Below are 25615 nucleotides of genomic sequence, written 5' to 3' on the forward strand. Positions count from 1 at the left end.
AATTTTGGCTCCAATTTGAGAACTTCATGAGCATCTCAAAGTATCTAAAACTTAATGAAAATGAAAGTTGACGGCGGAGCGCATATGTGACCCTTCGCCTCGAAACGGTATTAAGTCGGGTTGGTTAAGATGTTGAAAATTGCATTTATAGCCAGATATATCAGACATATGTTGAGTTTGTATGTTTTATTGAGGAGAATGGATACCATGTTTTAGGGTGCTAATGCCAACAATTTATATTTTTTGACCAGTTTAACATTTAATTCGGCTTTTAAGCATCTGGTTCGTTCCGACATAATACCGGCACAAGACCGAAGGGCTAGAGCTCAGGTGGTCGCTGGTTCAGATAAGTAAGTAAGTAAGTCCCAGTCGTGATTACGTGATTTGAAATACAATGCCCAAAATGTGCCAAAATAACAAATCAATTTTACCATCCCAAACGGCTAAAACTAACCAATTAAAAAAAAAATTGGCATTAAAAACGCCACATTGGCAACCATGAAACATGGCATATATTGCATACATTGGCGTTTATTTGAACTTCCTATCTTACACGGTGTATTGCATAATCGGACAACTCAATCAGATGTTATCTATATATCAACTCTAAAACCCAATCTTAATACAATCTATTTTGTAGTTTATATTACAACTTTCTTTTCACAGGAATTTACGACTAACTATGATCTTAACGTGAAGCAAGCGCAGTTAACTTTCTAAAACAACGAGGTAAAAACATTCAAACAACAAGAGTTTTTAGACTTACCTTATTAATCTGTCTTTAACGTTTATAGTTTATATTCCCAATTATTTATTATTACATTGACATTAAGGAATAAAACGAAAACTCTGACCTCCTGTCCGCAGGAGGAAATATGAATGAATGAATGAATGAATGAGTGAAACTGCCAAATGCCAACACAGCCGTTGTAGTGACACACCCCTTATCCCCTATCTGACAGGACACAGGACAGCGAGACAACAAACGTCAACACGGCGTGCCTCGACCCAACATTTTTCCGACACAATTACGTTGGTCCGTTGATAACGGACTTATATAGTATATATGATGGTGTTACATATTTTAACATATCCTTCTATGACAAATGACAAACACCGCATGATATCCCAGCAATGAGATCACTCCTATCAGGTACCCACTTCACACAAGACGATAAACAATAAAGATACGGTCTGTTATATTCTGCTGTGATATTACAATTTTTCAGTTTGAAGGGACGTGTACTTGTATATATTTACACGTCGGCTTGACCCCCTCCCCACCCCCTTTTGAAAAAAAAATTAAAAAAGAAATAAAGAAAGAAAAGAAAAAAAAACAAAAACAAAACAAACAAAAAGAAAGAAAGAAAGAAAGAAAGAAAGAGAAATCAAAACCAAAACCAAAAAACAAACAAGCATTCACTTTGAATATCGAGTGATGGAGACGAAACCCTAACACAATTAACAGTTTTTAATCTGAGATGTCCAAATAAGTTCTGATCAAAAAGGTATGAAAAAAATTGAATGTCGTTTAAAGATGTCTGACGAAATAAGAAAAATAACGTTTTTCTGTCGGAAAACGGCAAGATTGTTATAATGAAATCATCTGCGTCATTCGTCACTCGGAAGTTAAATGATTATATGATTATTTACATCCTGGACCTATAATATGACTCGCCTGGAGTTGGCGTGCACCACTAGATATCTAGTGTGCTCATAACATTGCCATTCGGAGGAATAGACAGAATGAAGATGACGTCACTCTGGTCTTTGTTATTGTTTTTTGTATTTTTTAGCCGTCCACGTTTACGAGTAATTCTCACTGTTTTAGCCAGACTATATATAGTATGCGCTTCGCTTAGAAGCTCATAACATTGCCATCCGGAAGTATAACGGATCAACACACAAAACTGTGTGTATCCATGAACGTCTATAGTCTGGTTAATACAGTTCAGTGAGCATTACTCATAAACGCGGATGGCAAAAAGCAATAACAAAGACATGAGTGACGTCATCTTCGAACTATCTATCAACAGAATGAAGATGACGTCACTCTGGTCTTTGTTATTGTTTTTTTTTAGCCAGACTATAAATGTTCATGGTACACATAGTTTTGTATGTTGTTCCGTTATACCTCCAGATGGCAATGTTGTGAGTTTCTTAGCCAAGCACATACTATCTATAACTGATCAACACACAAAATTATGTGTGACCTTAAACGTTTATGAATGAATGAATACATTATTTAATGTCGGTAAAAATACATATTTATGCATAGATCGTTTATACATAACAACAGCTATTAATTATGATAACAAAATATAAAAGTAATAATTTGAAAAAAATAATGATGTAGATATAATATCTTCTTAATAAAATCTGATTTTATATCAGTAAGCCCTTTTTAAGACTTTCCATCGACATTAGAATTTAAAAAAAAATACTTTGCACATAAATCAGAATATTATATATTATACATAAAGATTGACATGTCTCATTCACTGTTTCATTAAACATGAATATCAAATATACTTAAAGGAGCAGAAATCAGATCTGAAGAAGTTGCCACTTTTCATAAGAGACTCTCAAGTCTATTCAAATCTGTCTCCGTTCTCATGTGCTCTGGCAGATTATTCCACGAGACTGCAGTGGCATAACGAAAGGACTATTTCCCCAATTGGGTTGTTTTGATGTTTGGGGCATTAACAGTATCGGTGTGCTTGAAATCATATTTTCTTTCTTTGAAAGTTACTAATTTTGCTAGACATTTTGGGGATAATTTGTGAAGAATTTTCAATGTTTCTGTTGCCATAATTTGCATTCGTTTGGTTTCAAGGGGGGATAAATTTATCCTTTGTTACTAAGTCTTCGTAAGTGCCGGTATAGTCACTGTAGATGAATCTGAGAGCACGTTCCTGATTTTTTTCCATTTTCTTAGTATTTGCTCTTGAGCAGAGGTGCCAAATAAGTTGACAAATGTTGAAATTTGATAAGATAAATGTATGGAAAATTGTTAGTGTATTTAGATTGGAGAGGCGTCTTCCTATTCTTTTTAACACGTTTAGTTGTTGAGAGGCCTTCCTGCATATTTCCTTGATGTGAAAGTCAAATTATAGTTGGTAGTCAATATCAATTCCAAGTAACTTTACCGTGTCTTCACATCATATTGTCACTGAATCAATATTAAATAGTGGGGACTTATTCATATTCTTCGTTCTTATCCCTACAGCTGCAGGAGCCTGGAACTTGTCTGGATTAGCTTTCATTCAAGTTATATGGAACCAATTAGTGAGGATATTTTTTGGACGCCAGATCCTTGACGATTTGAGAGGAAAGGTTTTATTGTAGTCCATAAATTTTTGTTATTATTATAATTTTTTTTTTTTTTTTTTTTTGCTCTCCAATACATCTATCAAGAAAATATTTACGAACAGATTTCTCTTTCAGTTTTGCTACCTCACTTTTGATCTTTTAAATATTTTCCTAGCTGATTTGACTTTTCTCGTTTAAATATTCATTGTAAGCTATTCTTTTTCTATATATAGCACTTTTGAGCTCTCTATTCATGTGAGGCACACTTAAAATTTTTTGATATAATCTGTTTCTTTTATCGGCGCATGGTTGTTTGCAACTATAACTATGTCATTCAACAGATTCTCGTAGAGGGCATTGACATTAGAATTTTGCTCATATTTAAATTTGTTCATAGATGTTAACATTTCTAAATCGTTTTGATATATATACGATATATATATATATATATATATATATATATATATATATATATATATATATATATATATATATATATATATATATATAATTGATTTTTATTACAATATCACCAGTAGATATTCTCCCCTTTTGAGATAAAAAAGGTAAATTTATAAAAAACAATGCATTTTCTTTGGAGAGAATATCAGTAAATTTATAAAAAATAATGCATTATCTTTGGAGAAAACAAAGTAGTTTAAAAAATAGTTGATTGAAATTGATATTTCATTTGAATATGCCCCCTGAATAGCAAAAAAAAAAAAATAAAAAAAAAGCAACATTTGCTTTTTATTGTTATTTTATCTATTGTTGATTGACATTGATTTTTCATTTGAATATGCCCCCTGAATAGCAAAAGACATTTGCTTTTTAGTGTTATTTTATCTATCATGTTGCCGATTAACAACTGATTAAACTTATAGTAAGTAGGCATCCTTCCGTCTCAAGAAACGATGGTTTGCGCCCTGTATGACTTTGGTCTCGTCAGTCTTGTTGAGAGCAGCGACGGGTGTGACTCAGCTGACCGATCCTTGAATGGCAGTCTCTACCGCAGTTGCTGCACACGTAGTTTGGCTTATAGTAAAGTAATCTAATTAAAGTCACTCATCTTCGCTGGCACCGCGTGCAATAGACAATCAAGGCTGTGACGGCGTGGACATGACTTTAAATAGGATTGTTGGCTATATATATGTATATATATATATATATATATATATATGTATATATATATATATATATATATATATATATATATATATATATATATATATATATATATATAGGATATACATATATAATACAGTATTTTGTCGGGGTGAACCAGAAGTCAAAAAGTGTTGTAAAAGAAATATATATATATATATATATATATATATATATATATATATATATATATATATATATATATATATATATATATAAACCAAGGTTATATATATATACTAGTGATCAAAGGAAAGTATACACTTGTTTTACCTACAGAATTGGTATGGAATATTGTTCTGGTTTATTTAAAACCTATGTGTAATCCTAGTACTATCATTTATCTTTCATTTTGTTAGAATTTATAACGCTTATGATTGATCTTGTATGCAACATAGACTTTTTAAAACATGACCTTCAAAAAGGGAAGTAACAAGTCAAAACATACACTTTGATTTTGACAAACAATGGCATTTTAATAAAATTACTTGCGTTCATGTCATTTGAGGTGAAGGTGAATCTAATTAAATCAGTAACGAGTATGTCCCCTGTTCGCTCTAATCACAGTATTGCATTTCCTACGCATGAAATTGGCCAATGTGGTCAGCTGGTGTTGAGGAATGTTATCCCAAGATGTTCTTATGGCGTGGAACAGTTGTTGTTCATTTGGCGGGTCTAATGAACGAACTTGGCGGCCGATTATGTTCCACATATGCTCTATCGGATTTAGATCTGGGGATATTGCAGGTCACAGGCTGATAATGTTCACATTACTTGCTGCTATAAAATCCCTTGTTACAATAGCTCGGTGGGATGGTGCATTGTCGTGTTTAAGTGAAAATTTAGGATGTTCATGTAAAAATGGAATAACATGGAGTTGTAAAATGTGCTGGATGTACCTTGCACCGTTTAGGGATATATTTACTTGAACTAGAGGTGTCCTACAGTCTCTGCTTATTCCACCCCACACCATCACTTGTCCATATCCTCTGTTTGGGGATTCCAAAACACAAGAATGGCAAAATCACTCGTGTGATCTTCGGTAACAACGTAATCTACCGTCAGGTCTTCCAATCACAAAGCGTGATTCATCTGAGAAGAGAACAAATGACCACGCATGCATTGTCCAGCGCAGATGAGCACGGGCCCACTGAAGACGTACCAGCCAGAAGAGAACAAACGACTACTCATGCGCTGTCCAGCGCAGATGAGTACGGACCCGCTGAAGACGGGCCAACAGGTGATGTGCTGTTAGAAGTTGTCGCATCATGTCATGCTCTCTAAGTCTGCAACGAACAGTGTGTCGACTAATTCGTGTACCTGGGAACTCTAGCACAGTTTCAGTCGCCGTCCTAAAACAATCTCGTGCGTATAAAACGGTCCTCACCTTGTGTTATTACTCGTGGTCTGCCAGTTCGATTTCGGTCCCTTACCGTTTGTGTTATTTCAAATCGATCCACTAAGGAATATACAGTTCTCCTTGTGATATTAAACATTCTTGCGACATTGGTCACAGACTATCCAGCTTGAAGATGACCAATGGCACGTGCACGTTGTTCTAAACTAAGACGTGGCATCGCGTAGATTAATGGGTGGTATTTTGTATTGTGTTTTCCTGACTTGAAAATAGTCCAAGAAGACACGGATGACAAAAAAAAAAAATCTACACACTTCCTGTCCACGGCAAGAGGCTAAAAGGTTATTTTAGCACGTGCCGGACGTGGTGAGCGAATTTCAGGTCAAAAACAAAAACACCGACTATCAGTACACAGAAAGGCTAATGGTAAACAACTCAGTGGAAAATCATTAGCCTACGTCAACGGATAAAAAAGTAACGACGATTTTAAATGTGTATACTTTCTTTTGATCGCAAGAATATATATATATATATATATATATATATATATGATATATATATATATATATATATATATATATATATATATATATATATAATATATATATATATATATATTGAATCGTATTGGATACAAAGATGGTACGAATAGTGCTCGACATGTAGCAATGGAGCGAATTATTATTTTAATATTTACCACAATGTTGGAGTCAGTCTACATCGATGTTTCAGGCCTTTTCAGCCATCGTCAGGACTGTGTGTTACATGAGTTTGGTTTGTTGTGTGTTGTTGCTTGTTGAAGTGGTTCCGTAGGTTTGTAGTTGATTAATAAGTGCTTCCGGCAATGTGGACAACTATTGTAATCTCATTTTTCGTGTTGAGTGTGGCTTCATGGGGGTGTTTGATAATAGTATATTTCTCTTCCAGACATAAGCTACATTGTTTTGATGATAGTGTGTATCCTGTTGCTTTAGATATAATTTTCCATGAAATGTTGTGGTCTAGTTTGTTTTCTTTTAATTTCCAAATATGTTCGCTGAGTTTTGTGGATGTTTTTTTTGTTAGTGTTTCTAAATGTTTAGATGTGGAGGTTGTATCTTGTTTTGAAATTATTTTCCGTTAGTCCTACATATTTTTCTTGCTTGTTTGTTTTAATTTCGGTGATTGTGGCTTGGTAAATTAAACTTGATTCTAAACATTGTTTGTTTAGCGGGCAATGTTCCTTATTTCTGCAGTTGCATTTTCTGGTGGGTGGGTTTTGCTCTTGTCGGTGGTTTATTAATATTTTTTTTGTTGTGGCTTGAAATTATTTGTTCTATGTTGCGCATACACGAGTAGCTTATTTTTATGGTATTCCTGTTGATAATTTTATGTAGCTTGTGGTTTTTTGGAAAGTGTGTATCAATTAACTTCAGGAACTGCTGTCCAATGTTTGTGCTGACGTTTTTGTCGAAAGGTGGGTTGAGCCAAGTAATATGTCGTTATCTTGTTTTGCGTTCTTCACTTGTGTGTTGATATTTATATGAGAGGGGGGCGTCTGTGTATTCAAATGGTGTGTTGTATCCGCTTTTTGTGAGTGCTTCTTTGTAGGGGGTGGCTGCGACGTTGAATATCTCTCTGTTTTCCGAAAGTTTGCTCACCCTCAGTGCTATGTATTTTGGTATGTTTTCAATGACGGAACGGGGGTAAGCACAGCACATCATGATTCGAGCCAGGGACATAAAGGCAAGAGAGCAAGTGCCTTAGCCTTCACACTACCACAAGACACAAAGCCACATACATGAACATACACACAGAATGACATGGGTATTGGAACGAAAAGGACTATTTTCAATAATAATTTATTTCCAGAAAATATTCATCTTCAGAGACAGACTGGTCTATGTTGTCAAAAAAGTTTTCAATGCTTAATTTCGAAAAAAATAAAAAATAAAATAAAATAAAAGCTTGTCGCTTTTCTAAAGTTTTGGCTTTCAACGTGTCTGGGATCTGAAAGAAGAAATAGAAATTGTTGGGGCGTAAAACTTATACAGACATGTTGCTGGTTACAAAGATGTTGATGATTATGAACAATGATCATGAGGACAATTATAATGACCACTGATGATGATGGTGGTGATTATGATATTGATGATGAAAATGAGTATGATGATTATGACGTGATATTGTAGTCAGTGTCGGGTAGTCGTACACCATGGGTGTACCTGAAAGTCATTGGGAGTCTTAACGAAATCGTTCCGATAGATGAGATACGAGAGAAAAAAGCCCGGATCTAGACTTTTACGTCACATCTCGTCGTCATGAACGAGATCTCGGTAGTACCGATGCTGCATATCGTTTGAGAGCCTTCATAAAGGCGGTGTAAGTTGTGTAACCTCAAAGACCGAAAGTAATGAGGGATTGTGTAACACCAAAAGCCCTGCGGCCTGATCCACGAGGTCTTGTATGCAATGGTTGCCTCACTGTCTCAACGCTCATGAATTAATTAATAAGGCTTTACTCGCAATAAAAAAAAACGAAAATTGTGTTTTAAACTCTTATGAATCAAAAGTAGTAGCGTATGGATACATCTCCACACTGGAAGTCTCCAGTCAGTCTTTAAATTCGTCACCGCAGTTGAGGACAGCTTCGAAACCTCCCGTCAATCTTGTTACAGGGCTGTGTAAGATTATGCGGCCTGAGGTCTCTGGCGTTTCCTACAGTGGGGACAGTCGACGGACTCCCTCAGACCCCATCGATGCATGTTTACAGCAATCTTGCCATGGCCTGTCTGTAGTCGGTTTGAGGCGACCCACTGTTTTCGATTGCCATTACTGAGGCCTGGCATAGATTCCGTTGGGTCTCTGATTAAGCCACCTCCCTCGGGCATGGTATTTGTCCAATATTCCCCCCCCCCCCCCCAGGCTTCCCCAATATCGAAGTTTTTCAGTTCTGAGAGGTAGAAGGGCTTTCTGGATTTGAGTCATGACGTTCTGGGAGTCTCATTTATGATGGTTTTTAATGGGGTAATTAGGGTGTTGTTTTCAGTTTGTGGGCTACCTTTTGGACTGCTTCTTCTCGCCTGTGTTCTGGTGGTGCGACTGCGCTTATAGTTGGGAACCAAGGGGTTGGTGTTGATTTGAGACATCCTGTTATTAGGCGCATGGATTCTTGGAGTTTGATGACGAGAATTTTCGTGTGGGGGCTTCTTGTCCAAACAGGGGCACAGTGCTCTCCGACGCTATGGCAGAGGGCTAATGATGACGTTCTTATGACTTGTTGTAGTGAGTCACGACGAAAAACAAGGTGAACAAGGTTTGTAGTAAAATAGTGACCAATAAATGAGAGTGTAACAAAGTTTTAAAACTCGGTTTCCATGACAACGTACAGAATTGTGTCGACGTTCTTTCTTGAAATTCGATTTTAAAAAATTAAAAAAAAAACTATTTCAAATGAAACACTGTATTTTAACACGAGTTTAATCTCATAATATAATATTCTTTGGAAGTCCTGGTAGCTCACAAGCAAAGGGACGGATCTTGCGGTGTACATTCAATTTTTTTTCCGAATCTACCCCGCACCCTCAGCAGTGATTAAGTAGCCGGTTCTGTTAGATCTGAATAGAGATACTTTACAATAGATTGGTTCCCTATCAAAAGATTGCAAGAAATTGAAACTGCACATTTAATGCTTCAGAAATCTGGATACATGTCTGCATCATCGGCCTTAAAGCGTTATGGATTACATCTTTTTTTCTTTTTAAACTTACTATTTGTGACAAAAGGGTGTGCAATTTTCTTCCATACAGTCATCGTAGCACTCCTTATCCTGTGGAAACAAAATAGAACGATAGTTTAAAACTGTCGTCACTGACAACTTACCTCTTCTATATTTTGGCCACAAAATGTATTTTAACCTCAAAACATATCAATGAAAATAACCAAAGCTGAACCAAAACCTTAAACCTGGAATTCTTGTATAAATTGAAAGTCGTTCTTATTCATTGATATTTGAAGTGTTTGAGTATGTGCATCGGTGTGTTTGAAGTGTCTGTGTAAATATTGGTGTCACCGTATGATTCAATATGTAACCTATTCATTATTAGTCCTCTAAAGGACTGGTTACACAAACACTTCCAATGGTTTTGGACCCAGAAAATTAGAGGTGTGACGTCAAGACTTATCTCCCCTATTGCATTCGTAAAGACAAACATGAATGTTTTGGCACCCAGAGTCACTGACTGATGATTAAGCAATGTCATTTTCAGACAGGTCTGTAAAGCAGCATGGAAATGATAACATTGTAATAATTATCGAGGCATCACTCTTCTTTCTATCCCAGGAAAGGTTTTCAACCGTATTATTTTAGAGAGAATTGAGAATGCAACAGATGCTAAACTGCGGGACGAACAGGCAGGTTTTCGGAAAAACAGTTCAACCACCGACCAGATTGCCTCTCTGCGAGTCATAGTGAAACAGTCTATAGAATGGAACTCTCCTCTTATTGTCAACTTTCTGGATTATGGGAAGGCTTTCGACAGTATTGACAGAGCAACATTGTGGAAAATTCTGGCACATTATGGACTCCCTGAAAAGATAGTAAACCTCATTAAGGAAATGTATGAAGGATCAAGTTGCAGGGTTGTACATGAAGATCAGCTTACTGACAGCTTTGAAATTAAGACTGGTGTCAAGCAAGGATGCTTGCTCTCACCATTCCTGTTCATCCTTGCCATTGATTGGCTAATGAAGGAAACCTCCAAAGGGAGAAGAAATGGGATACAGTGGACCCCCTGGACACAGTTGGATGATCTGGATTTTGCAGATGATCTGGCTCTTTTGTCCCACACCCAGGACCAGATGCAAGCAAAAACCACAATTATAAACAGCCTCTCGGAATCAATTGGTCTAAGAATTCACCCTGCAAAGTCAAAGGTGTTGAGGATAGGTACGCGTCAAAGGGAGCAGATCAAAGTAAAAGATCAGGAACTCGAAGATATAGACACTTTCTGCTATCTCGGAAGTATAATTGACAAGGATGGAGGCACTGAAGCAGAGGTGAAAGCACGAATAGGAAAGGCACAGGCTGCATTCACATATTTGAACAGAGTTTGGAGAACTAAAGATATCTCCCTTCGACTAAAGCTAAGACTTTTCAACTCAAACGTGAAGTCTGTCTTACTGTATGGATGTGAAACTTGGAACGCATCACAGGCATGTATAAGGAGGGTACAGATTTTCGTAAACAGGTGCATGCGTAAGCTACTCAGAATAAAATGGATGGATAGAATAAAAAATGAAGAAGTATGGAAAAGAACACAGCAGAAACCAGTGGGAGAGGAAATAGGAAAAGACGATGGAGGTGGATTGGACACACGCTTAGAAAGAATGACTCAACTATAACAAAGAAAGTATTGGACTGGAACCCTCAGGGCAGAAGATCAAGGGGAGGGCCACGAGGAACATGGAGAAGAATTAAAGAAGCTAATATACAGAGAAGTGGTAAGACCTGGAATGAGATAAAAAAAAGTTAGCCCAGGATAGAGAAGGATGGAAACTGTTTGTCTGTGGCCTATACCCTGACCCAGGGTGAAAAAGGCAATGATGATGATGATGGAGGAAGTAAAACAGAATTCATTATTTAGGATGATATGAGCTTCTTAGGAAAATGATTTATTATCTCATATTGCTGGTTTGAACAATGTGCTTATCATTCATGATTTCATGTTGAATTTTAAGACGGAAATATTGACTCTAGCAAACATTTAAGATGATTTTTAAAAACATCAGCAGGTTGGTTTCCTGTCCCATGTGGTGTATTTCTTCCATGTTTCGCGAGATATTTCATCCTTTAGGCATTTTGCTTGTAATTATAGCTTTTTGCCAATGAGCAAAATTGCACGTTTCCTGAAGATAACTTCTTTATTTTGTAAATACAATTTGAAGACAATGTCTGAAAACAATAGGATCTCTACCCAGGAATTCAAGCAACCCGTTGACGTGAATTACATGTTATTTTAAAATGACTATTTTGTGTTATTTAGCATAGAGAATATGCTATTTCTTTATGCTGGTGAAAAGAAACTTTAACTTTCGCGATTATTTTTTTTTTTTTGGTTTAAATTTTAACAAATGGTTCAAATCTTGTTATCTTTAAACTTTTTAATCAATATGCTTTCAACATATGTTTCACACGTATGATAAATCTTTTTGGTTTTTAATCTAGACCTAGTTACCTGACGTCAAAATTTGAAACATTTTCATACTGATACTAAGCTGCTAGAAGCTGTGGGCTGTGAACAGTAATAAACAAAAATTAATGTAACGGCTTAAAAAAGACTTTAAAATACCAAACACGGCACGTTTTGAGCTCAAAACCCTTCTTCGGCCAACAATAACACCCCCCCCCCCAAATAAATAAAAAACAACAACAAACCAACAATAATTATTATTATTATTATTATCATTATTATTATTATTATTATTATTATTATTATTATTATTATTATTATTATTATTATTATTATTATTATTATCATTATTATCATTATTATTATTATTATTATTATTATTATTATTATTATTATTATTATTATTTTTAAGCAGTTAATTTAATGCTCTCCTGGTGATCTATTACAAAAATCCTTACTCCGCAAGAAATTTCACAGTCCTCTGCACAGAATCCACAGGGAACAGCGCTTTCGATTAGTCTGGCCGCTTCATCCTGTGAATATTAAAAAAGATACATTAATAAAAATAATAACATAAAAGTAAATGTTCCCAAACTACCAATCAACACGTTAAATAAAACACTAATGATGGATGAGGCAAAAAACTCCCCCTAGAATTGCTTTTTCCAATAAATTATGTGTTTCAATAAAATTAACACATAAGCGACACATCGTCTGTTGTGGAATTATTCCTTTCATACAATTACCAATTCATATATACATTATCTCTTGTGGAATCGTTACTTCCATTCATATACCACATATTTGACACATTGTCTCCCGTGGAATTATTCCTTCCATTCATATACCACATATTTGACACATTGTCTCCCGTGGAATTATTCCTTCCATACAAATTCCACATATTTGACACATTGTCTCTTGTGGAATTATTCATTCCATACAAATACCACATATTTGACACATTGTCTCTTGTGGAATTATTCCTTCCATACAAATACCACATATTTGACACATTGTCTCCTGTGGAATTATTCCTTCCATACAAATACCACATATTTGACACATTGTCTCCTGTGGAATTATTCCTTCCATACATATACCACATATTTGACACATTGTCTCTTGTGGAATTATTCCTTCCATACATATACCATATATTTGACACATTGTCTCCTGTGGAATTATTCCTTCCATACATATACCACATATTTGACACATTGTCTCTTGTGGAATTATTCCTTCCATACATATACCACATATTTGACACATTGTCTCTTGTGGAATTATGCCTTCCATACATATACCACATATTTGACACATTGTCTCCTGTGGAATTATTCCTTCCATACATATACCACATATTTGACACATTGTCTCCTGTGGAATTATTACTTCCATACAAATACCACATATTTGACACATTGTCTCTTGTGGAATTATTCCTTCCATACAAATACCACATATTTGACACATTGTCTCTTGTGGAATTATTCCTTCCATACATATACCACATATTTGACACATTGTCTCTTGTGGAATTATTCCTTCCATACATATACCATATATTTGACACATTGTCTCCTGTGGAATTATTCCTTCCATTCATATACCACATATTTGACACATTGCCTCTTGTGGAATTATTCCTTCCATACATATACCATATATTTGACACATTGTCTCCTGTGGAATTATTCCTTCCATTCATATACCACATATTTGACACATTGTCTCCTGTGGAATTATTCCTTCCGTTCATATACCACATATTTGACACATTGTCTCCTGTGGAATTATTCCTTCCATTCATATACCACATATTTGACACATTGTCTCCTGTGGAATTATTCCTTCCATTCATATACCACATATTTGACACATTGTCTCCTGTGGAATTATTACTTCCATACAAATACCACATATTTGACAAATTGTCTGTTGTGGAATGATTTCTTCCATGTAATTTCCACATAGTGACACATTGTCTCTTTTGGAATTATTCCTTTCATACAAATTCCACATAGTGACACATTATCTCTTTTGGAATTATTCCTTTCATACAATTTCCACATAGTGACACATTGTCTCTTGTGGAATTATTCATTCCATACAAATACCACATATTTGACACATTGTCTAATGAGAAATTATTCATTCCATACAAATACCACATATTTGACACATTGTCTAATGAGAAATTATTCATTCCATACAAATACCACATATTTGACACATTGTCTCCTGTAGAATTATTCCTTCCATTCATATACCACATATTTGACACATTGTCTAATGAGAAATTATTCATTCCATACAAATACCACATATTTGACACATTGTCTAATGAGGAATTATTCATTCCATACAAATACCACATATTTGACACATTGTCTAATGAGGGAGTATTCATTCCATACAAATACCACATATTTGACACATTGTCTAATGAGGAATTATTCATTCCATACAAATACCACATATTTGACACAGTCTAATGAAAAATTAGGTGAATTGAGAAGGGGGTCCGAACTGGAACCCTGTCCGGATTGGAACACCTCACCCTAGCACTTTCACCATCAACATCCTAAAAAGCCCTCGATGGTTACCTGTTACCGAATGAAAAGAGTGCAGAATTTGTGTAATCTACACGTCGGCTTGAATAGAGAGATCAGGGGAAAACACGAGGACAAGACTGCAAAACATGTATCAGATAAACATTAAAACAGTTCAATTAAAAAAACTAATTAAAAGATATAAACATACATTAGCAAAGGCAATAATAATATAACGAATTTCATAGGATCTACTGATGACAACTTACATTAGCAGCAGCAAAAGCCAGGCAAACTGACAAGACAGCAAAGGCAATCTCTGTAAGAAATAAGAAAAAGAGAATTGGTCACTTCGAATTGGTTCAGAAAAATAATTAAGGCTAGACTCGAGCACAGATCAATTTACTGAACTTGAAAGCTTTCTCATGGAAATCGACCAAAAGTGAAAAAACGATTTTTCTTTGGATGCAATCCATCACAGTTTGTAGGGTAAAAACTGGGCATGTTACAAAGAGCATGTTATTTAGTTCACCACCCATTTCCCATGAATCAGCTTCGTAATCATTTTTACATATAAACATATTTATACATAGGTCGGCATTGAATCCTAAAATATTTTGAGGTCTTTTCCATGATGTATAATGACTGTAGGTCTTCTAAATATTTTTTAAAATTTATTTCTATAAAATCATTAAATAAATAGAATTCCGAAATCTATATTGCGCGAAACCACATGAACAAGAAATATAACTAAAATAATAACAATGACAATAATAATTATGAAGATGATGATGTTGATGATGATGATGATAATATTAATAATAATGATGATAATAATAATAATAACAATAATAATAATAATAATAATAATAATAATAATAATAATAATAATAATAATAATAATAATAATAATAATAAAGAGCTTTTATATTGACTCCAACAAAAATTTAAGATGCTTTTTTAACTTAATTAATCAGGACCAGTTTCCTATATAACATGAGATAATTATTCCTCAATATGTATTCAACATTATTTCGTAAGATATTTAATCTTTAATACTTTTTGATCATTATCTTTATGTAACAAATAATTATGTTATTTCGTCACGCTTGTGATCAAAACATTACTTACGTGAGTATTGCTTTTAAATATGTTTCACAAGTACGATAAATCCTTTTTGTTATTAAGTTACCTGACGTCAAAGTAGGAACATTTTCTTACATCAAAAACTTTTGTAATTGTTTTTTTTTTTTCAAAATTCAGAGTGCAAAAAAAAAAAAAAATAGAAAAGAAAAGACAGCTCATCACGATTTTTCATTTATCTAGGTCTATGCTGAATTTCATCAAGGTTGGAGCCGTGGCAGTATGGTTTAATTTTGGCAACTTTTGACAGAAGTGACTGAAAGAAATACCATATTATTGGTAATATAAGCATTGGTATTACAAAGAAAATTAGGAAATTTTAGATTATATATACGTAAGTTATTTTATCAACAACAAAACCTACTTATCAATGTCTTGGTATTCATCGTGGGCGAATCTTTACAAGTATAACAGTATTACGGTTAGAACAAAGATGCACAATCTGTTGAAAGTCGAGGTCTAAACGGTGAATTGTCTTAGCCTTATATAATTGTCTCAAATTTTTTTCTTGGGGGCGTGGGGGGGGGGGGGGGTGTCTGAAATCAAATAAACAGCGTGATTGTCAGATGTATTTTCCAAAACATGCTCAACAAAGTACACTACAATGTAATAAAATTAAGCCAAACTTTTCTAGGCAAAATGTAACGGGCTTAACATTGTCTTTTTTTCCATAAACCGCTGAAATAAGTGAAGGTAAAAATGTCAGTTGAAAGCTGAGAACCAATGTATTTTGTGAAATTCAAGTAAAGTTGTCTACTTAATAGTAAATAGATCAAACCAAATTTTCAGTGCCAAACTTCAAAGGTTGCTTCAGGTTTTATGGTGTTTTTTAAAACGCCAAACTGGCAACCAGCCGCGCGAAAAAAAAAAAACACTTTTAACGATCTTTGGTGTTCAACTGAACCTTATAAATTCACTTTTAAACGACATGTTTATGCCGACATGATGCCCGATAAAGGGGATGACCCCATATGAACTTCAATGTGATATGATTTGACTATTATGTAAATCAATGAAATATAGAAATGATTAAGCTTTCATCAGTTTCGGTCGTTATAATTCTAAACGATTTATTCCTTAATGATTTAATGACGATGATGATGATGATTATGATGAAGATAATAATAATGATATAATAATATTGATGATAATAATAATAATAATAATAATAATAATAATAATAATAATAATAATAATAATAATAATAATTATAATAATAATAATAATAATAATAATAATAATAATAATAATAATAATAATAATAATAATTCAAAACAAAGAAAACTATCACAACACTTTGGCCGAAATCAATGTGACAGTAGAGGTCGTTTCCAAACTGTTCGTCACTCTAGATCCAAAGAAAGCATGTGGCCCTAACATAATACCATCTCGTCTCTATTGAGTTACACATTTACATCTGCCCTCACACACTTGTTCAAACTCTCTCTTGAAACGGGAAACATACCAATTGTTTGGAAGCACGCGCTTGTCCAACCCATCTACAAGAAAGGTGATAAAAGCAGAGTAAAAAACTACCGTCCCATTTTATTAACTTGCGTCTTCTGCAAACTGATAGAGCATATAATGAGATCCTCATCAACTGAATATCTCGAAATTAACAGTATTTTTTGTGATGAACAGCAGGAATTTAAAAAGCACATATCATGTCAAACACAACTTATATCAGTAATACATGATCTGTAAACCGCTATTGACAGAGGAGATCAAGTTGATCTAGTACTACTGGACTTTGCCAAGGCCTTCGATAAAATTCCTGGCCACCGGCTAATCCAGATATTGTATGATGTTGGCATCAGGAACAAAACCTTACAATAGATTGCAGTGTTTCTGGACAATCGCACCCAACAAGTTGTTGTCGATTGTGAGACGTTCACTATATATATCGGGATGGTGACATCAGGTCTACCTCAGGGCTCAGTCCTTGTGCCCGTCCTATTTTTAGTGTACATACTTGATCTTCCACGAGGTATAAGGTCAAAAGTGCTTCTCGTCGCTGACGACACAGCATTATATAATCAGATGAGAACAACAGAGGACTGCAAAACACTATATGACGATCTAGCTAAACTACAATAATGGGAAACAATAAATCAAATGGAATTCAACGTATCAAAATGCAATGTTCTAACCATCACAAACAAGAACGCACCGATTACATTTAAATACCAACTTCATGGCCAAAACCTGGCACATGTAAAGACAACAAAATACCTTGGCACTGAGTTTGCTAAAACCTTACATGGAACGCCCACATATGTCACCTGGCTTCAAAGGCAAACCAAACAAGCGCTTACATCACCCGCAATTTTAAAATATTATTATTATTACAATGTGTTATTATTTTGGAAACCTCCAATACTTTTGACGGTCACTCTACATTTTGTAGGTGATTACATTTTCAACTTTCAACACGGCACATACTACTTATACAAAATGCATTGATTAAAAAGTCACGATATGGGCTCTAGCAACCACGTGAAGACATGTTGGCAACCATTTTCAGCTGACGTACCCGCTGTGGGCAAGAACCTGAGACGGCAGAGCATCTAGTCGAACGTTGTGTTGTGACGATGCTACCTGGCGGGTTTGCGACGGTGCACGAATGCGGAACGGACTTTGCTGATTGGGTCCCCCTCGTGGATCTTTACCTTGCAGTTGGTGAGGGGGCTTGAGGCACACGGGAGGGCAAAGGTGTAAACCCCGGTCGACCGTCACGAGACCATCCCGGGTATCGAGCCAACGAGCCACATGAGCTGCTCGCCCCGGTGTGTGACTAAATTTGATCCAAACCCGGTGCCCGAATAGCAGCCCTATCCCGGGCGCCACACTATTATCCTTATGTCGAGTCCCAATCAGTCCCGTCAATGGCGAAGCGGTCTGCCGCCTAGCCAAATAATACCGCGTTCGTGCCGCCAGGGTCGTCGGCACGTCCGAGAAAAAAAGCAAACGTCCCATGCATCAATCGATTCGCGGCCTGCCGATCGGAAAATGCGACGGCGGGGATGCCGAACTGACGCACATATTGTCCCTGAACGTCGAGAGCCAGAGTATGGCAAAAAAAATGAGCTTTTATCAAAGCTATTGGCCGTTCACTGCGTAGATATCCTCCTGTTACAGGAGACCCACCTTTATTCAGGCGCGCAATCTTCTCGTTTCCAGATCCCAGGCTATACGGTGGTCCAACGCGAGGACATTTCGAGGCTCAAAGGAGGGGTTAGCGTTTACGCTAAAGAGCCATCGAAGGTAAGGGTCATTGAGAGCGTAACGGACAGCAATGGGGCGAACCGAATTTCCGTGGAAGTAGGTGGACTGTGTTTGCATAATATTTACAAACCACCTAGAGCGACTTGGACTACACCACAGGTACCGGTGGTCAGCCATCCTTCCATCTGTCTGGGAGACTTTAATAGCCACCATCACGAATGGGGCTACCGAGACTGCAACGAGGCAGGAAGACAACTCCGCTCATGGATGGACTGTAATGATCTACACCTAGTGTACGATCCTACAGCCAAGGGTACCTTCCGGGGTACCCGCCATAAGAAGGAGTATACTCCAGACCTCACCCTCGTAACGAAAGGCGCGAACGGTGAACCGCTGCAGGTGAAGCGGACAGTCCTCGGGGACTTTCCGCATAGCCAGCACAGGCCGGTTCTTGTCACAGCTGGGGTGACAATACCGAGGGTGCAGTCTCTCCCACTTTGCAGATGGAATTTCAGGAAGGCTGACTGGGAGGAATTCAGTTCCTATATCGAGCAGGTCTGCCCTGCCATTCCTCCCAAGTCCAAGAATATAACCAGATTCAGTAGGCTACTGGTTAAGAGCGCTCAACGCTCTATTCCACGGGGCAAACGGAAATTCTACACCCCTTGCTGGACAGCAGAGTCGGAAGAGCTGTACCGAGAGTACCAGCAGACCCAGTCCCAGGACGCAGCCGATAGACTACTTCAGTCTCTGGCAGAGGGAAGGAAGCAACGGTGGCAGAAGACCGTGGAAAGTCTCGACTTTACACACTCCAGCCGCCACGCTTGGCGTTTGATAAAGAAATTGGACCCAGATCGGAATTTCGCGAAGGCTGCACCGGAATGCGAGGCAGACACAATTGCCAAGAACATTAAGAACCGTAGTAAGCGGGTCCCTAATCAGGCTTTTGAGCGCGGTGTCCGCAAGGCGTACCGTACGATTTTGGACTCGCTACTTGCGGAGGAGTCGGACTGGACGGCCCCGTTCAGTCCCCGAGAAGTGGGTGCAGCCATTAGCAAAGTGAAGAACGGCAAAGCAGCAGGGATAGATGGTGTATATCCCGATATGGTGACGCATCTGGGCCCCAGGGCACGGGCCTGGCTAGCAGAGGCAATGTCTGACATCCTTGCAAAAGGAAAGCTTCCACAAGTGTGGAAGCATGCGAAGATAGTTGCCATCCTGAAGCCAGGGAAGCCGGCGAAGGAGGCAGACAGTTACAGACCCATATCGCTGTTGAGCTGTCTTTACAAATTGTTGGGGCGTGTTCTATTAAACCGATGGGGGCCGGTCCTAGACGCTGCCCTGCCACCTGAGCAGGCAGGCTTCAGGGAAGGGAGGTGCACCACGGAGCAGGTCATTGCCCTTACAGAGCATATTGAGCACGGGTTCGAGAGAAAACAGCAAACAGGCGCTGTGTTTATAGACCTATCAGCGGCGTACGATACGGTCTGGTGCGATGGGTTAATGCTCAAACTTGCAAAAATCATAAGGTGCAAAAAGACCTTGAAGTTGTTCTCTTCGATCTTAGGGGAAAGGCAATTCCACGTCGCGCTGGGAGACGTCACGAGCAAAGTAAGGAAATTGAAGAATGGGGTCCCTCAGGGGTCGGTACTTGCGCCAATGTTGTTTAACGTTTACATTAGCGATATGCCGAACACTTCCTCCCTGAGGCTGGGATACGCAGACGACTGGGCACTCGTTACTCAGAGTAAAGTGTGGACCCGTCTCGAGAGCGTACTCAGCGAGGACGTCACCAGACTCAAATCCTACTTTGACAAGTGGTACCTGAAGATGAACACTTCAAAAACCGTGGCCACTGCATTTCACTTATGCAGTGGTTGGCACACCCGTAAACTGAATGTCCTAGTCGGGGACCAGCCACTCCCATATGAGCCGCGTCCAAAATATTTAGGGGTGACGTTGGATCGCAGCCTTACCTATCGGGTTCATCTCGAAGGGGTTGCCCGGAAGATAGAGAAACGCAACAGTCTTCTGAGGAAGCTGGCGGGATCGACTTGGGGCGCTAGCCAAGCGCTCCTGAGAACATCCGCCCTGGCACTATGCTATTCCACCGCGGAGTATTGCGCTCCAGTGTGGGGTAGAAGCAGAAACGTTGAGAAGGTGGATGTAAAACTTCGCAAGTCGATGCACATAGTGTCGGGAACGCAAGCAACAACCCCTAGAGAATGGGGCCCGATAATGGCGGCGATCCAGCCCCCGATGTCCGGAGGGAGACCATTACGGGAAACTGGCTGAGTAAGATCAAAGAGAGAGGGAATGGGGATACCCCTCTCATGCGCATAATGAACGGTGCCCCCGTTTCGAGCCGAAATAAATCCCGGCAACCCTTGTACGCATAATCCCTGACTACTGACAGAGCTGCACATACGAGATGGAAGTCGGTTTGGACGAATTCAATCCCTCGTGGGGGCGGGGAACTACACTCCTCTAAGCTTGGTGAGAAGTTGCCAGGCTTTGATACCAGTAAGAGGAGACACTGGGTAGCTGCGAATCGGCTTCGGTCGAGGAGCTGCCTAACGGCCGGTGCGTTACATCAGTGGGGTCTAACTTCCTGTCCAATATGTCCACGCTGTGGGCAAGAACCCGAAACGGCAGAGCATCTAGTCGAAAGGTGTGTTGTGACGATGCTACCAGGCGGGTTCGCGACGGTGCACGAATGCGGACCGGACTTTGCTGATTGGGTCGATCGTCATAACATAATAGTGTGAACCATAAGAAGCTGCTGCTGATTGGGTCGATCGTCATAACATAGTAGTGTAAAAACCATAAGAGGCTGTTGCCACGTCAGCAGCTGGGAGCTATTCCACAGGCAGGCAGTGAACTGGAAGAACGAATACAGGTGGGCGTCCGTTTGTGAGATTGGGATGGTTACTCTTGTTGCGTGTCTCCTCGTTATTCTTGTTCTGATAACTTTGATGTCGCTTGGAAGTTTACGGCACGACTTTTTGTAGTACATGTTGTATAATATGATGGTGGAGTTGTGTCCTTCCGTGTCGAGCCAAGACTTGAGGTAATCAAGCATCTTTTTCCTTTGTCTTCTAGGGGCTTTCCTCACACTTGCTGCGATTAATGACTTCTTTTGAACGTTGCTTCTTTCAATACATCACCATTCGATTTCTTTTCAATCCACAGATACGGAGCATTCTTCGAAGGAACCCCATTTCCACTGCTTCCAACTTTTTGACGACTACATCATTCATTGTCCAGGATTCGCATGCAAACAGTAGGATTGTCTCGATGCAGCATCTAAGTAACTCATTTTCAAATTTAGCAGTGAAAATATATTTTATATGTTCCTTATTTCGGTCAGGAATCTTCCATCTTCAGTAATTAACAATGCAAAAAGCATCTCACAGTCCTAGGTTTACTCCCCACCTGTGTCCATCTTTCCCGGTACCGGGTTTATTCCCCACTAGTGTCCATCTTTCCTGGTACCGGGTTTATTCCCCACTTGTGTCCATATTTCCTGGTACCGGGTTTATTCCCCACTTGTGTCCATCTTTCCTGGTACCGGGTTTACTCCCCACTTGTGTCCATCTTTCCTGGTACCGGGTTTACTCCTCACTTGTGTCCATCTTTCCTGGTACCGGGTTTATTCCCCACTTGTGCCCATCTTTCCTGGTACCGGGTTTACTCCCCACTTGTGTCCATCTTTCCTGGTACCGGGTTTACTCCCTACTGGAATCCATCTCTCATGGCCCTTGATTCATTCACTCCACACTGGTTTCCACCTCTCTGAGTCTCAGGTTCGCTCCCCACTGGTGTCCATCTCCCACAGTCCCCAGGTTCACTCCCCACTTGTGACCACCCCACTTAGATTTGGGGTTACTCTCCACTGTCTTTTTTTCTCAGCCTTGGGTTCAATCCTTAGTAGTGTCCGCATCCCACAGTCTCACGTCACGTGTATCTCATCCTTTGATCATTCCCTATTGGTGTCCATGCACATTGTTCTGTGTTTACTCCTCACGGATGCCTACCTCCCATAGCCCCGGGTTTACTCAATATTCACTTGTTTCCATATATCTGAGTCCCGGGTTTGCTTCTCACTGGTGTCTGTCTTCCATTTTCCGATCCCACGTTTACTCTCACTGGTGTCCACCTCCCCTTGTCCCAGGTTCAATCACTTCTGGTGTCGGCCTCCTAGAGTCCCGGTTCGGTCCCCTGTTTTGTCCACCCAAGGTATTACGGGGTAACTTTCAACTGGGTGGCTTCTTCCTTAGTCTTGGGTTTACTCCCCAGTATTGTCCACATATTATAGTCCCTGGTAGACTCGTCACTTGTATCTCATCCTGTAGTCTTGTAAACATTCCAGATTGGTGTCCTCCTTCCATAGTCCCAGGTTCATTACCCACTCATGGTATTCACATCTCGGTGTACTGGGTTCTTGTCCACATCCAATAGTCCCAGGTTCACTCCCCACTGATGTCAACTTCAGATAGTCTCATCTTCCCTCTCCAATGGGAGTCTTCTTCCTTAACCTTGTGTTCACTCTCCATTGATGTCCACTTTCCATAGTCCTGAGTCGGAGTTCATCCCCCCCCCCCCCCCCCCCCCCCCCCCCACGAATTGTGCCACCCCCTCATAGCCCCTGGTTCGTTCCCCGCTGACATAAACCTCACTTTGTCCCTGGTTCACTCCCCAATTGTGTCCACCTCCTTTTGTCCCAGGTTCATTCAACACTGATAACAACCTCCCATTGCCCCAGGTTCACACCCCAATTGAGTCCACCTCCCTAATCTTAGGTTCATTCCCCAGTGATAACAAACTCTCATTGTTCCGGTTCACTTCGCAATTATGTCCACATCCCATCTCCGGGGTTCATTCCCCATTGATTCTCACCTCCCATAGTCCAACCTTGACTACCTAATGGTGCCCACTTCACACACTTCTGGGTTCACTCCCCACTGGTGCCAAACTCGCAATGTCTCTGGTTCAATTCTCACTGGTGCCTTAATCCCATAGTCTCTGGTTCAATCCCCACTGGTGCCAACCTCTAACAGTATCCTGTTCAATCCCCACTGGTGCCCACCTCCAACAGTATCTGGTTCAATCCTCACTGGTGCCCACCTCTCATATTCTCTGGTTTACTTTTTACTGGTACCCACCACCCATAGTCTCTGATTCAATCCCACAATCCTAACATAGTTCTGGGTTCACTCCTAGTTGTTACCCTTCTCCTGTAGTCTTCAGTTCATTCTCACTGGTGCCAACCCCCCAAAGTCTCTAGTTCACTCTCCATTGGTGACTACCTCCCCTCGTCCCTGGGTCAATCCCTCCTGGTGACCACTGGTCCCCACCTCTCATGGTCTCTGGTTCACTCCTCACCAGTAGATTTCTGTAGATTTCGGTGTATTTCGGTATTCAGCAGTACGGCCACTGACTGCATTGGATGTTGACACTTACAATGACTGTCCGTCAAAAGTCGCCACACCAACATGTTCTGCCCGGTTTTCTCCACTTTAGTTCTTGCCCGGTTGGCTGTCAACCACTCGCTTCTGGATAGTTTTATTCCACATGACAGCTTTGCCATCGAGTCGGGGATGGCATCATGGCCCCACGGTTTTATGCATTTTGAAAATGCATCAATATTAGGTCAATACGCATGCTAAAAAGAGTAAAATTTACAATATATATGCAAATTACTGGTCCTAAAAATTGCAAGCATTTACAATCAAAAATTGAAATATAAAGTTATAATTCATCTCGTGCTTATATTAAATGTAAATAAGTGACTCTTCGTATATAGATCTGAAGAATTATTTCAGATGGCATGATCGTCACGCAAGGATACATCCATATATTATTACATTACAATACGGGATACGTGTTAAGAAAGATCTTTAAATCACAATTTTTTAATGCTTTGAAATTCATGCGGCACGGAGTTTTATTGAAGTTGCTTTCTGCTAAGGCTAGCAACTTGCTCATTAAAATTATGCTTTGGCTTATTTTTACTTCATATTCAAAACGTGTTGCTCGATCTCTGCTCTGCAGCAAAGTGTTCAGCAACTTGATAATCGAAGTACAATAAAATAATGCTATTGCCTTTGCAGACCCTCAGCCGACTTAGGCGACTGCGCATGAGCAGTGTAAGAATAAAATAAACACTCTCTTGCTCCAAACGGCAGCGAAGAGTTGGAATCGACGTGCATATATTTGCAGGTCTGATAATCGGATGCGATTATGGGCTTGTTTTAACATTGTTGTTATGGACAATATTTTGCATTGGTTTGAGCCCATAACCATTTTGGTTATCAGACCTGCGAATATGTACACGTTGTATGTTATCAAATAACTCTTGAGCTATATTATATCATTTTAATATGCCCATTTCTAAATAATCTATCAATTCTATCAATATTGTATATTATATTTTTTATATTGCCTAAGACTGATTATGAAAAATCAAATGTTTCAAAAAACATATTTTAATGATTTCTAAAATAATATATTGAATATTTAATAACTGACTTTCGAACAAGTAATTGTAATGATACTGCAACTAAACAGATAAAAATCTCTTTGATTCAAGTTATAAAAAGGGAAGGGTGTTATTATCATATCATAAAAACAGACACCTGAAGTAATATTTGCTTTCTTAAAATGTTGGTATGACTGTATTAAATATTG

General features: G+C 38.7%; 2 protein-coding genes and 2 long non-coding RNA genes across 4 annotated transcripts in view; 1 reads left to right on the plus strand and 3 right to left on the minus strand.

The window, feature by feature from the left end:
* The window catches only part of LOC144963420 (2-succinylbenzoate--CoA ligase-like), a 16228-nt gene extending 14532 nt beyond the window's left edge, over nucleotides 1-1696 (minus strand). Inside the window, exon 1 of the mRNA XM_078897425.1 lies at nucleotides 767-1696. The gene's annotated coding sequence lies outside the window, so the exon portion shown is untranslated. The remainder of the gene's footprint in view (nucleotides 1-766) is intronic.
* LOC144963422 (uncharacterized) lies at nucleotides 590-22223 on the plus strand. The gene is made up of 3 exons (XR_013643628.1): nucleotides 590-729; nucleotides 3230-3336; nucleotides 22118-22223. It is a non-coding gene; the product is annotated as an uncharacterized LOC144963422 (long non-coding RNA).
* LOC144963421 (uncharacterized) lies at nucleotides 7658-16173 on the minus strand. The gene is made up of 5 exons (XR_013643627.1): nucleotides 16065-16173; nucleotides 14827-14876; nucleotides 12461-12535; nucleotides 9582-9640; nucleotides 7658-7822 (listed from the first exon to the last, which is right to left on the minus strand). It is a non-coding gene; the product is annotated as an uncharacterized LOC144963421 (long non-coding RNA).
* LOC144963507 (uncharacterized) lies at nucleotides 12745-13977 on the minus strand. The gene has a single exon (XM_078897582.1). The coding sequence runs from the start codon at nucleotides 13975-13977 to the stop codon at nucleotides 12745-12747; it is 1233 nt and encodes a 410-aa protein (XP_078753708.1).
* Nucleotides 22224-25615: the final 3392 nt, after the last annotated feature.

This window comes from Berghia stephanieae, chromosome 1 (assembly GCF_034508935.2).
Source record: "Berghia stephanieae isolate SIO BIC M18660-M18661 chromosome 1, UCSD_Bste_1.3, whole genome shotgun sequence".
Lineage (NCBI taxonomy): Eukaryota > Metazoa > Mollusca > Gastropoda > Nudibranchia > Aeolidiidae > Berghia > Berghia stephanieae.